The following is a 14,547-nucleotide window of genomic DNA, read 5'->3' as shown; positions in this document are numbered from 1 at the left end:
TTATGTCGAGCACCTCCTGGAGGAATACACAGGTTCAGCAGTACATATGTGTCAGGGGAAAAAAATGGATTCCATTTGCAGGTTCAACTCAAATTTATTTAAAATTTCAAACACCACTCGGCTGGGCAGAGATTAGAGAAGGATGATGGGAACAGTCCAAACAAGCCTCCAGTCCCTCCATAGCAGAGAAAGATGATGATCAGCGCACACAGTCCCAGCGTCAGTGCTGACACAACGTCAGAGTGGAGTGAGAACAGCTCACAGACTCCAGGTGTCAGTACTGACAAAACGTCAGAGTGGAGAGGGAACAGCTCACAGACTCCAGGTGTCAGTACTGACAAAACGTCAGAGTGGAGAGGGAACAGCTCACAGAGTCCAGGTGTCAGTACTGACACAACGTCAGAGTGGAGAGGGAACAGCTCACAGAGTCCAAGCGTCGGAACTGACGCAACGTCAGAGCAGAGAGGTCATTGTAGAGCGCGCTGAGGAGGGGGCAGGAGTGGAGAAGCCACAAACACAGTTCTGTAATGTCAGGCAGGAACTAGGGAACAGAAGTCTGGTGAAAACAACGAGGCTGAGAGCAAGCAGAAGAGAAGACAAACTGAAAACAACTAAACTGCACCTTGCACTTTGAGCCTATGAAAACACAGCAAGACAAAACACGACAAGACTGGGAGTAGGTCACAAACAAAATGTGGCATGTTCACACCACAACAGTCAGACACAAGACTACAAAGACACAAGGGAACCTAAAAAGAGGGAGAATTACGAAATAAAAACAAGTCACAGGTTGTGGCTGTGATGGCAGCTGAAGTAGTAAATAAAGATAATGATGGGGAGGGATACCCACGAAGACAATGAGCACATGGCGAACTGTCAAAACAAAAAAACAACAACAACTGCTGATCAAACCGAGTCGATGACTCAGTACCTCCCCCCCAGGAAACACCACCTGGGCGCACCAAGGAGGGACTCATCTCGTCGCAATCTTAAGTCTCAAACCAGAGTCCTTATCAGATATCCCGGCCCAGTGTCCAACTCCTCTCCTCCGGACTGTAAACCCCCCCAGTCGACCAGCCGTGTAAGGTAGCTTGAGCCGCACTGACACTGGACTTAGAACCTTGGTGATACGATATGGCCCAATGAACCTGGGTGCCAGAAGGCACCCGAAGAAGAGGCAGGTGCTTTGTGGAAAGCCATACTTTTGACCACACATGTACTGAGGAGCAAGGAGTCCTGTGACGATTCGCCTGCTTTGGTCCTTCTGAAGCCCGGCCAAGACCTCCTTAGCCCTATCCAGGTGCCGCGACACCGATGGACAAAGGCCAAGGCAGACGGGTACTGCACCTTCGGGTTTCCGAGCAGGCAAAGAGGTGGTTGATACCCCTGGAACATTGAAAGGGAGGACATACCTGTGGACGCACGGAAGGGTATTGTGGGAATATTTGACCTGGGAACGGGAACTGACGGATGGCGGCCAGCGATCGCCGAACCCCTGGATGACAGGCTACTCTAGATCGTGACCGCACCGGAGGACCAACAGCTGGCACAAAAACAACCGACCCGCCAGACACCCCTTGGGAACCCCCCCTCCCGCATGGCCCTCCCCACCCCGCTGCTCGATATCCAACCACCACCCCCTTGGAGAGAACGGTGTCAGGATCCACATCCCCGGACTCTCGAACAGATGAGAAAAGGCCTCCAGGCTTTGTGTTCTTTGGAAACTGGCTGATACGAGAGAAGAGAAGTTAAACGGCCCATGTTCCAAGTGGGCCGGCCGAACATTCAACCTCTTGCGAATGGATTATTTCCAGTTTTTATGACAGTCCAACCACAGAAGGGCGTGTGCTGCTCCCTCCAATAATGGAGCCAGCACTCCCTCTTTAACCTATGGTCATAATTTCGTTCTGCCGGGCCAGGCGGGTTGAGAGAAAAAAGCACACGGGCCTACACCTACACCTAACGTCTACACCTACACAACCTACACCACCCTTTAAAGTACGCCATACAGGCTTCTGTGGTTTGATTCTTTGTTGTAGTTAGAAGGGAAAAATGATACAGAAACACAACCTTAATATATATTTTTTCTCCAATAAGATTGTGTTTTTTAAAATTCTCTACACCTAACCCAAACCCTAAACTTCCCTTCAGTAATCTCGGGTACGCGAAATATGTTGTAGCATGAGAAAAAGGTATGAGTAGGGATACAAATGTCAGGACAGGCAGTCCAGATTCAGCGGCAGACTTTACATTTCATTTGGGAAATCCAGCAGTATATACGTTTTTAAATCCTGACTCAGTTGTGGTTACTAGTTCTAATCATCTTTACAATTGAACACTATGTTCAAAATCGCACTACTGACTGCATTACTCATAGTGTGAGTTGGACCACCAGCGAAACGGCCAATCTATTATCTATGTTGTCAGGTAAGCACCTATAGGAAGAGGGAAAACAAAAACTGCCAGTACAATGAAATGAAGTCACTTTAACTATATGTGAAAGGCGACATACTATGACGTGATAGTGCAAACTATAAATTAGTGAAACTATAAATTAGAATACTATATATTATAATATAATATAATACTTATTCTGGCAAAATTACCAGCTTCTCACTGGGTGGGCCACAGCACGTAGCTTCAACACTGGTTCCTACTTGGTGGAAATACCTGCCAACTCAATCCGAAGCAGCTTGAGGACTGTCTTGTAGATTTTGATTGCTGCCATTGGTCCTATTGGGCAGGACCTTTTTTTGTTGTATATATAAAGATTTTTACCTATCTAATACAAAATATAAGAATATTAAAATACTAAAATGTATAGAAATGTAAATAGTGTCAGTACAATCGAATCTAGATAACGATAGATCTGTGAATACAGTATGTGTGTGTGTGTTGAATTTACACAATACAGAGTAGAGATAGACATATATTATATATAAATATATAGATTATATATTATATATATGATATATATATTATATCTATAAGATATATACTACGCACATACATATATATTCTATCGACATATATATATATATCGGACAGTACAGGTCCACCAGTTTGGACAACTATATTTGGTATGTTTTTGAAAAGACATGTCTTCGCTCATCAAGCCTGCCTTTTTGATCAAAACTACAGACAAAAACCAGAATAATTGTGAAATATATTACAAACCTTAAAAATAATCGTTTGCTATTTGGAATATAACTTTTCAACAAATAATTGATTCCTGTGATGCAAAGCTGAAATGTTCACGAATCTTATTCAGCTTCAGTCGTCACATGTAACATCCCGTCGATGGCAGATCATTTAGAAGTAGTCTAATATTTGATTTATTATTGAATGATGGACCGGGGGAAAAATGAGAAACAAGAGACCCAAACAATGCAAGCTGAAGGCCACTGTCAAAGAAACCTGGGCTTCCATACCACCTCAGCAGTGCAACAAACTGATCACCTCCATGCCACGCCGAATTGAGGCAGTGAAAAGTAAAAGGAGCCCCTACCAAGTATTGAGTACATGTACAGCAAATGAACATACTCCCCAGAAGGCCAACAGTTCACTAAAATGTTTTGTGTAGTATTCTACTTTGCTGTGAATTGGTGGGTTTTTGTTAAATGTGAGCCAAAATCATCACAAATAAAAGAACCAAGGACTTAAACTAATTAAACTACTTCAGTCTGTGTGCATTGAATTTAATACACAAGTTTCACAATTTGAGTTAAATTACTGAAATAAATGAACTTTTCCACGACATTCTCATTTATTTACTAAGCACCTGTATGGCACATCATCTGTGCACCTAAATAAACAAATAATAAAAGAGTAAGGGAATACTAGAATAATCAAATATCAAAATTAATAACATTCTGTGTTTTAGAGTCATTTGAAATTGGCGTCAGATTCAATTCAAAACTGAAATCAAATTGAAGCTAAATTAATACAAATTAAGTGAACTTTGCTGAAGCTCAAGTAAAAGATCTTCATGCAGAATACTGTTGGATTCAGTTGTTGGGTCAATGATTGATCCTTAAATCAGCACAAACATGCAGTTATTAATCCAAACACCATTTCTGTTCTTTTATATAATTCATTTCAAATTTACACTTCAAAAGTTTTACTTTAGTAAACCATCAGATAAGACTCTGAATCTGTGATGAACCCTGTTTCTGTTTGTTCTCTGTGTGTTTTTGATAATGCAGATGAAATATCAATGAAGGAGGGAGATTCAGTCACTATAAACTCTGATCTTACTGAAATAATGGACGACAAGATTCAGTGGAGGTTTAGAAGTGAAAACATTTTAATAGCTGAAATCAATAAACAGACCAACAGATTCACTGTATATGATGATGTTCTTGATGGGAGATTCAGAGACAGACTAAAGCTGAACAAACAAACTGGATCTCTGACCATCACAAACATCACAACTGAACATGCTGGAGCTTATGAACTAGATATCAACAATGTGAGAAAGAGGTTCCTTCTCGCTGTCTATGGTGAGTTAAATATTTGTTCCACCTGTTTTATTTTTTTCATCACCAGATACAATATTATTCTGCACACTGTTTTGCTTATTTCTGTCTGTTCTGTTGTTTTATATTATTATTCTTTTGGAGATTACATTTAAAACTAATAACTTAAATAAACAAACATGAAGGATTTAAATTGTATTACTCTGTGACAACCCCTTTTCTGTTTGTTCTCCGTGTACTTGTGTGTTTGATACAGATGAAATATCAATGAAGGAGGGAGATTCACTCACTCTCAACTCTGGTCGTACTGAAATAACAAATGGTGAAATGTTTGTGTGGTTGTATATGAATGAAATTACTTTTATAGCTGGAATCAAAGCATGGGTCGACAATACTGTGTATGATGATGTTCTTGATGGTAGATTCAGAGACAGAGTGAAGCTGAACAAACAAACTGGATCTCTCACCATCACAAACACCACAACTGAAGATACTGGACGTTATGTACTCCTGATAGAGAGAGGACCGATAATTCGGTTATTAAAAGCTCTCAGTGTTTCTGTCTATAGTGAGTAGAGAGCAGATTCAAAAGAGCTGAACAAGAGCAAGCACATATTCACACATAAGAAACCTAAAGATTGATGTTATTTCTTAGATTATTTATATTTATCCTCTGATATTGATGTGGTTAATTTCCAAATGCTCATATATGCTCAAAGTATCAAATGTAAGTGTTTGTCATGGTCAATAATGACGATTACCAAAGATGCTCGCATTCAGTAATTTTTCATATTTGATTTAAAATGTTCCTCTCTTGCAGTGTTATTATGTTATGAGTTATGTCAAGAGTCTATCCATGTTTTTTACTTGACTTGACTTGACTTTAACTTTATTAATCCCCGAAGGGAAATTTAGATGTCACAGCAGCACAACCATACAATGAATAATTTAAAACAACTTTAAAACAACATTCACAAACAACATAAAAACTTGTTCTCCAGTATCAAGTTGCAAAGCATTGTAATTATATACAAAAACATAAATCCTAAAAAGTATGTCATCTTGAATAACACTCATTATACAACCTAATTGCCGTTGGGAAAAAAAGTCTGTGTTTTACATTTATTATGTCGAGCACCTCCTGGAGGAATACACAGGTTCAGCAGTGCATATGTGTCAGGGGAAAAACACGGATTCCATTTGCAGGTTCAACTCAAATTTATTTAAAATTTCAAACACCACTCGGCTGGGCAGAGATTAGAGGAAGGATGATGGGAACAGTCCAAACAAGCCTCCAGTCCCTCCACTAGGCAGAGAAGATGATGATCAGCGCACACAGTCCCAGCGTCAGTGCTGACACAACGTCAGAATGCAGTCAAAACAGAACACATACAAAATCCAACAATAATTACAAAAACAATGTCAGAATAGAGAACAAACAACACACACAATCCATCAGTGCTGACACAATGTCAGAGTGGAGAGGGAACAGCTCACAGAGTCCAAGCATCAGTACTGACACAACGTCAGAGTGGAGAGGGAACAGCTCACAGAGTCCAAGCGTCGGAACTGACGCAACGTCAGAGCAGAGAGGTCATTGTAGAGCGCGCTGAGGAGGGGCAGGAGTGGAGAAGCCACAAAACACAGTTCTGGTAATGTCAGGGCAGGAACTAGGGAACAGAAGTCTGGTGAAACAAGAGGCTGAGAGCAAGCAGAAGAGAAGACAAACTGAAAACACTAAACTGCACTTTGAGCCTATGAAAACACAGCAAGACAAAACACGACAAGACTGGGAGTAGGTCACAAACAAAGTGTGGCATGTTCACACCACAACAGTCAGACACAAGACTACAAGACACAAGGGGAACTTAAAAAGAGGGAGAATTAACAAATAAACAAGTCACAGGTGTGATGGCAGCTAAAGTAGTAAATAAGATAACGATGGGAAGGGAACCACGAAGACAATGAGCACATGGCGAACTGTCAAAACAAAAAACAACAACAACCTGCTGATCAAACCGAAGTCATGACAGTACCTCCCCCCCAGGAACACCACCTGGCGCACCAAGGAGGGACTCATCTCGTCGCAATCTTAAGTCCTCAACCAGAGTCTTATCCAGAATATCCCGGCCCAGTGTCCAACTCCTCTCCTCCGGACTGTAACCCTCCCAGTCGACCAAGCGTGTAAGGTAGCTTGAGCCGCACTGACACTGGACTTAGAACCTTGGTGATACGATATGGCCCAATGAACCTGGGTGCCAGAAGGCACCCGAAGAGGCAGGTGCTTTGTGGAAAGCCATACTTTCTGACCACACATGTACTGAGGAGCAGGAGTCCTGTGACGATCAGCCGCTGCTTTGGTCCTTCTGGAAGCCCGAGCCAAGACCTCCTTAGCCCTCCTCCAGGTGCAGCGACACCGATGGACAAAGGCCAAGGCAGACGGGACTGCACCTTCGGGTTCCTGAGAAGGGAAAAGAGGTGGTTGATAACCCATGGAACATTGAAAGGGAGACATACCTGTGGACGCTACAGGAAGGGTATTGTGGGAATATTTGACCTGGGAATCGCTGACGGATGGCGGCCAGCGATCGCCGAACCCCTGGATGACAGGCTACTCTAGATTCGTGACCGCACCGGAGGACCACAGCTGGCACAAACAACTGACCCGCCAGACACCCCCTTGGGACCTCCCCCTCCCGCATGGCCCTCCCCACCCGCTGCTCGATATCCCACCACCACCCCCTTGGGGAGAACGGTGTCAGGAGCCACATCCCAGGACTCTCGAACAGATGAGAAAAGGCATCAGGCTTTGTGTTCTTGGAACCTGGCTGATACGAGAGGGAGAAGTTAAACTGCCCATTTCCCAGTGGGCCTGCCGAGCATTCAACCTCTTGGCCGAATGGATATATTCCAGGTTTTTATGATCCGTCCAAACCAAGAAGGGCTGTGCTGCTCCCTCCAACTAATGGAGCCAGCAGCTCCCTGTTACCTATGTCATAATTTCGTTCTGCAGGGCCCAGGCGGTGAGAGAAAAAGGCACAGGGAGCCTACACCTACACCTTAACGTCTACACCTACCACAACCCTAAACCTACCCTTACAGTAATGCATATACAGTGATTATGTGTTATATTCTCGGTTGTAGTTAGAAGGGATAAAGATACAGAAAACCAACATTATATATATTTTTCTACCAATAAGATTGTGTTTTTATTAAATTCTACACCTAACCCAACCCTAAACCTTCCCTTACAGTAATGCAGGTACATTAAATATTGTTGTTTAGCATGAGAAAAAGGATGAGTAGGATAAAATGTCAGGACAGCAGTCCGGATTCAGCGCTAAGACTTACATTTCATTTGGGAAATCCAGTATATACGTTTTTAAATACTGAATGAGGTTTGTTTTTACTATTTTCTAATACATCTTTCAAATTTAACACTATTTTCAAACATGCACATCCTCACTGCATTAACATAATTGTGGGTGGGACCAACAGAAACTGGCCAATCATTATTTTGTATGGTAAGCACCTATAGGAAGAGGGAAAATTAATAAACTGCCAGTAAAATGAACATGAAAGCTCACGTTAAATATATTTTAAAGCACATATATGAAGTTATAGTGAAACTATAAATTATAGTGAAACTATACATTTATAATATATTATATTATAATATATAATATACCTTCATCTGGAAAATTACCAGCTTCTCACTGGGTGGGCCACAGCCCGTAGCTTCAACACTGGTTCCCTCCTGGTGGAAAGACCTGCCCAACTCAATCCGAGCAGCTGAGTCACTGCTCTTTTGTTGATTTTGATTGCTTCCCATTGTCCTCATTTGTAAGTAACTTTTTTTGTTTATATATTAAATATTTTTATATATAATATAAAATATAAGAATATAAATATATAAATGTATATACATGTAAATATTTTCAATAAAATACAGTATATATATATATATATAAATACTGTATGTGTGTGTGTTTATATTTACACAATACACAGTAAACATATATCTATATATATATACATATATATATATATATATATATATATATATATATATATATATATAATATATATATATATATATATATATATATATATATATAATATATATATATATATATATATATATATATATATATACAGTACAGGTCAAAAGTTTGGAAACATTACTATTTTTAATGTTTTTGAAAGAAGTCTCTTCTGCTCATCAAGCCTGCATTTATTTGATCAAAAATACAGAAAAAACAGTAATATTGTGAAATATTATTACAACTTAAAATAATAGTTTTCTATTTGAATATACTTTTAAAAAAAAAATAATTTATTCCTGTGATGCAAAGCTGAATTTTCAGCATCATTACTCCAGCCTTCAGTGTCACATGTAACATCCAGTCTATCACATGATCATTTAGAAATCATTCTAATATTCTGATTTATTATGAGTGTTGGAAACAGTTCTGCTGTCTAATATATTTGATGAATAAAAGGTTAAACAAGAACTGCATTTATTCAAAATAAAAAATAAAATTCTAATAATATATATTCTAATAATATATTCTCTTTACTATCACTTTTTATCAATTTAACACATCCTTGCTGAATAAAAGTATTGATTTTATTTAAAAAAAAGAAAGAAAAAAAAAAATTACTGACCCCAAATTACTGACCAGTAGTGTATATTGTTATTACAAAATATTTATATTTTAAAAACATAGCTTCTTTTTTTTCACTTTTTATTCATCAAAGTATCCTAAAAAGTATCACATGTTCTGAAAAATATTAAGCAGCAGAACTGTTTCCAACTTTGATAATGAATCATCATATTAGAATGATTTCTAAAGGATCATGTGATAATGATCCTAAAAATTCAGCTTTGCATCACAGAAATAAATTATAATTTAAAGTATAATAAATTTAAAAACAATTATTTTACATTTTAATAATATATCACAATATTACATTTTTTTTTCTGTATTTTTGATCAAATAAATGCAGGCTTAATGAGCAGAAGAAACTTCTTTCAAAAACATTAAAAATAGTAATGTTTCCAAACTTTTGACCTGTACTGTATGTTTACAAAAACTTTTATTTTGGATGCGATTAATTGTCTGACAGCATTCATATATATTAGTGTTTTCAGACCATTAATCGCCATTAATCGCATCCAAAATAAATTTTTTTTTTTTTTTACATATGTGTGTACTGTGTATATTTATGTACTGTATATATAAATACAAACATTTACTTATATTATATATAAGTATATTTATAATAAAATAAAATAAAAATATAACATATTTTTCTTAAATATAAACATTCATGTGTGTGTATTTATATATACATAATAAATATACACAGTACATACACATATTATATTTTTGTCATGGAAAATGTATTGTTTTAATTTTCCTGTCATTATCACAGAAATCTGCGATGCCCACAGAAAATTCTCATAGGGCCCCAAATGACCAAACTGCTATGGGCCACACGTGGGTTTAGTGTGGGTTTCCTACAGAAAACCTGTAGTGGGCCCGCGCAGGCATGTTTGCTGGGCAGCCATAGACGGGGACCCGCTTGATTCCCTCACGGAGAACCTCCGTTATTTATTATGTTTTACACCCGCAGAGCAAGATGATTTAAGTATTTTCAGACTTTTGTAAAACACTTAAAAACGCTGGTGTGGACAGAGACACACCACCAAAACTTTTTGTTTTTGCTCATTTCACACTGGTTTTGATTTAAACTTTGACTTAAATTGCTTCAGACAAGCTGTTTGCTGATCGTCTGAACTTTGCCTGTTCCTTTTGAGTTTGAAAGCGTAAGATCAACAAAAGCTTGTTTATTTTCCGTGATGTAAAAGAGGATGGATGTCTGAAAGTAAACTGAGATGAAGAGGAGTATTCGCACACAATCAGATAAATATCACAGTTCACTTGTGTTTAAGACATTCTAAGGGATAATATTGTCAGCTTTTCAGTGAACTGATGAGGAAAATGGCAATCAAATTAGTTTTGTTCTGTTTGTGTTTCTGGCGTCTAGATGGTGAGTTTGAAATGTGTTTTTACGGCTTTTTTAGTGGTTAGATTAGTCAGAGATGATTTATATTCACTGTTATTCTCATATTGAGGGGACTGGTCTGTGTGTGTTTTTTTTTTCATCTCTGCAGGTTGGATTTAACCATCATCATATTAGGAAATATTATATATGTGTGTGTGATTTATTTTTATTTTTTTCATTGACCATATTTTGTCTTTTGCTGCAGAATATTATTAACTTCAGATTCAAAGATTAAAAGTATTTTAGTGATCAAACCAACATCAAGTGATTTTAAAATGTTAATATGTGATAAACTGTTCTGCAGATGTGTTCGGTCAGGAAATTAAGTTAGTGAAACCGGGAAATTCAGTCACTCTGAACTCTGGTCTTACTGAAATAAAGGATAATGATGTGGTTCAATGGAGGTTTGGATATGAAAACACTTTAATAGCTGAAATCAATAAACAGACCGACAGCGTGACTGTGTATGATGATGTTCTTGATGGGAGATTCAGAGACAGACTGAAGCTGGACAATCAAACTGGATCCCTGACCATCAGAGACACCAGATATGAACACAATGGAGTTTATGAACTGGAGGGAAAAAGTTTGAGGAAGAGTTTCTCTCTTACTATCATTGGTGAGTTAAATTAAGTTTAATATTTTAATTGTAAGACCAAAATTCCTGAAAAGACTGAACACAAGATTGTCCACAAAAACAGATACCATGCAATAAAACATCAAAGCTACAAATCTCAAGAAGAGATCACCAATAAAGTACACAGAAAGTCATTTGAATCCTTCAAACTGAAGGACCGTGAATGAACGGAGCATATGGCACATCATCTGTGCACCTAAATAAACAAATAATCAAAGAGTTGGGGAATACTAGAATAATCAAATCTAAATTAATAACAAAATTATCAATATTATTATCATTCTGTGTTTTAGAGTCATTTGAAATTGGCGTCAGATTAAATTCAAAACTGAAATCAAATTGAAGCTAAATTAATACAAATTAAGTGAACTTTGCTGAAGCTCAAGTAAAAGATCTTCATGCAGAATACTGTTGGATTCAGTTGTTGGGTCAATGATTGATCCTTAAATCAGCACAAACATGCAGTTATTAATCCAAACACCATTTCTGTTCTTTTATATAATTCATTTACTCAATTAATTCATTTATATAATTCAATTTACACTTCAAAAGTTTTACTTTAGTAAACCATCAGATAAGACTCTGAATCTGTGATGAACCCTGTTTCTGTTTGTTCTCTGTGTGTTTTTGATAATGCAGATGAAATATCAATGAAGGAGGGAGATTCACTCACTCTCAACTCTGGTCTTACTGAAATAAAGGATGACGAGATTCAGTGGAAGTTAGTACTTGAAGACATTTTAATAGCTAAAATAAAAAAACAGACCAACAGCATGACTGTATATGAGGAAATTCTTGATGAGAGATTCAGAAACAGACTGAAGCTGAACAAACAAACTGGATCCCTGACCATCACAAACACCACAACTCAACATGCTGGAGTTTATGAACTACTGATCAACAATGTGAGAAAGCGTTTATTTCTCGCTGTCTATGGTGAGTCAAAAATTTGTTCCACTTGTTTTATTTTTTTCATCACCAGATACAATATTATTCCGCACACTGTTTTGCTTTTTTCTGTCTGTTCTGTTGTTTTATATTATTATTCTTTTGGAGATTACATTTAAAACTAATTACTTAAGTAAACAAACACGTAGGATTTAAATTGTATTACTCTGTGACAACCCCTTTTCTGTTTGTTCTCCGTGTGTGTGTGTGTGTTTGATACAGATGAAATATCAGTGAAGGAGGGAGATTCACTCAATCTCAACTCTGGTCTTACTGAAATAACAAAGGGTGAAATGTTTGTGTGGTTGTATATGAATGAAATTATAATCAAGTCATTTTTTGACAATATCACTGTAAATGAAGATGTTCTTGATGGGAGATTCAGAGACAGACTGAAGCTAGACAAACAAACTAGATCTCTGACCATCACAAACACCACAACCCAAAAAAATACAAGTTATATACTATATACAGTTGGATCAAAACAGTCATTAAAAGCTTTCAGAGTTTCTGTCTATGGTGAGTAGAGAGCAGATTCAAAAGAACTGAACAAGAGCAAGCACATATAAACATCAGAAACCTTAAGAATGATGTTATTTCTTAGATTATTTATATTTATCCTCTGATATTGATGTGGTTAATTTCCAAATGCTCATATATGCTCAAAGTATCAAATGCAAGTGTTTGTCATGGTCAATAATGAAGATTACCAAAGATGCTCGCATTCAGTAATTTTTCATATTTGATTTAAAAATGTTCCTCTCTTGCAGTGTTATTATTGTACACATTCAGTTTGAAGGCTTTGTTTATATGTCTGTCAGATTAGACGCACAGATCTCACTTTTCTGTCCATTTGTCATCTGTATTTGCTTGCCTTTATCAATAAAGTTTTCTCACTCTAACGTCCAAGAGTCTCTCCATGTTTTATTACATTTATTATGTCGAGCACCTCATGGAGGAATACAGAGGTTCAGCAGTGCATATAAAGTTTTATTCATTATTCATTATTCATTTAGTCATTATAAAAACATCATATTTAACATTATATGTAAATATTTACATTATTATTAAGCTTATACTGATGAAACATCATTTTTACTTTTCGTTACTATTAAATTGTTATTTTTGTAACTCTGCAAGATTTTCTGAAGCAAATCACATATACAGCTAAAACATTACAAATTGTATTATTGTACTGAATAATGCAGCTACATTCAAACAGCAAAAGAAAAGAAAAAAAATCCACGATAGCATTTCCACGACTTTCCAAAAGAGGAGTAAATGTAGAGTACGAAGGTGTTTTAGTGCCATGTTAAATTTTTAAAAAAAATCTAAGATTACGGGATTAAATTGGGTTAATTTTGACTTTATTCTCGAAATATTACAATTTTTTTTTTTACGTGGCACTAAAATGCCGTTGTAGTAAAGGGATTGATTATGGCAGTCAGAAAAGAGAAAGATGTCAAATTCACATTCACTCCTTCAGAAAACACCCTCACAGCAGTGTTTACTAGCTTTTCATTTGTAATGTAATGCCAAGGCAATATAATACAATGTATAGTGTTATAAATATTCTTTTAAAAATGTAAATAAGACACACTTTGACAGTTTAAGCCCATCATAATTTTAGAAAACACTGATGCAGGCATGTACATGCCTCGGTTTCTCAGAAAGATTGAGGTAAACTCATGTGCTTTAATTAGAGTTTTTAAAAGAGTTGTTTTGCTCAGATTTACCAAGATACCAAAATCTGTAATCGATATTTAATCACCTCCTTATGAACTCAAGCATTTCTCATCAACACCAAATCTGGACAGCTCACAACTGTAGACACTGATATCTAATCTAACATTATGCAACAATTCACTCATGAAAAGCCAGATCACTTTAAAATGTAAGATCAGCAAAAGCTGATTTTCATAACTTCCTCTAATAAAGGAAACTGTGATAGAGTTTGAATCCTGTTAAGAGAAGATGCAACCAGATAAATATCACAGTTTAGTTGTGAGTGTTTTCAGACATTTTCAGTGAACTGATGAAGAATATATTTCTCAAACTAAATTTGTTCTGTTTGTGATTCTGGCATCTGAATGGTGAGTTAAAAGTTAAGAGTTGATTTTATAGCTTAAGGTGCTTCAGGTACTGTTTAATTAATTTAATTTAAAGCGGCAGACGCGTGTGCACTTAGAATGAACAGACGATATCTTTCACTGGTGAGGATGCTAATATTGTTATCTTTATAGTTATAGTAGACTTCGATCCATTCCTGCCCCAAAGGCCATCAGAGAAACTCTGAAATCAGTCTGAGAGGAGAAACAATTGAGACATTTGATAAGAAATGAAGAACAAACGAGCTGAAGACAGTTACAGGAGAGAGCAGAGCCAAACACTCTCAGGATCTCATGACAAGAG

General features: G+C 37.0%; 2 protein-coding genes across 2 annotated transcripts in view; both read left to right on the top strand.

Annotated features, from left to right (window-relative positions):
- The window catches only part of LOC109080562, an 87,247-nt gene extending 82,004 nt beyond the window's left edge, over window positions 1–5,243 (top strand). Inside the window, exons 3-4 of the mRNA XM_042748735.1 lie at window positions 4,206–4,502; window positions 4,735–5,243. Coding sequence (XP_042604669.1) covers window positions 4,206–4,502; window positions 4,735–5,054 — 617 coding nt within the window. The 3' untranslated portion in view covers window positions 5,055–5,243. The remainder of the gene's footprint in view (window positions 1–4,205; window positions 4,503–4,734) is intronic.
- A 5,138-nt stretch (window positions 5,244–10,381) lies between these two features.
- LOC122141410 lies at window positions 10,382–13,037 on the top strand. Its single transcript, XM_042748739.1, has 4 exons — window positions 10,382–10,535; window positions 10,855–11,169; window positions 11,827–12,123; window positions 12,358–13,037. The coding sequence occupies exons 1-4, from the start codon at window positions 10,478–10,480 to the stop codon at window positions 12,660–12,662; spliced, it is 975 nt and encodes a 324-aa protein (XP_042604673.1). The 5' UTR covers window positions 10,382–10,477; the 3' UTR covers window positions 12,663–13,037.
- The last annotated feature ends 1,510 nt before the right edge of the window (window positions 13,038–14,547 follow it).

This window comes from Cyprinus carpio, chromosome B22 (genome assembly GCF_018340385.1).
Source record: "Cyprinus carpio isolate SPL01 chromosome B22, ASM1834038v1, whole genome shotgun sequence".
NCBI classification, from domain to species: Eukaryota; Metazoa; Chordata; class Actinopteri; order Cypriniformes; family Cyprinidae; genus Cyprinus; species Cyprinus carpio.
Note: the sequence above shows the minus strand (reverse complement) of the source record. Positions and strands in the feature narration are given on the sequence as shown.

Bases quoted from the DNA above. Each gene is read 5' to 3' on its own strand.
- LOC122141410 (XM_042748739.1), top strand. From the start codon at position 10,478: ATGAGGAAAATGGCAATCAAATTAGTTTTGTTCTGTTTGTGTTTCTGG. The intron at 10,536-10,854 runs GTGAGTTTGAAA...ACTGTTCTGCAG, and splicing joins GTGTTTCTGGCGTCTAGATG to ATGTGTTCGGTCAGGAAATT. The intron at 11,170-11,826 runs GTGAGTTAAATT...TTGATAATGCAG, and splicing joins TTTCTCTCTTACTATCATTG to ATGAAATATCAATGAAGGAG.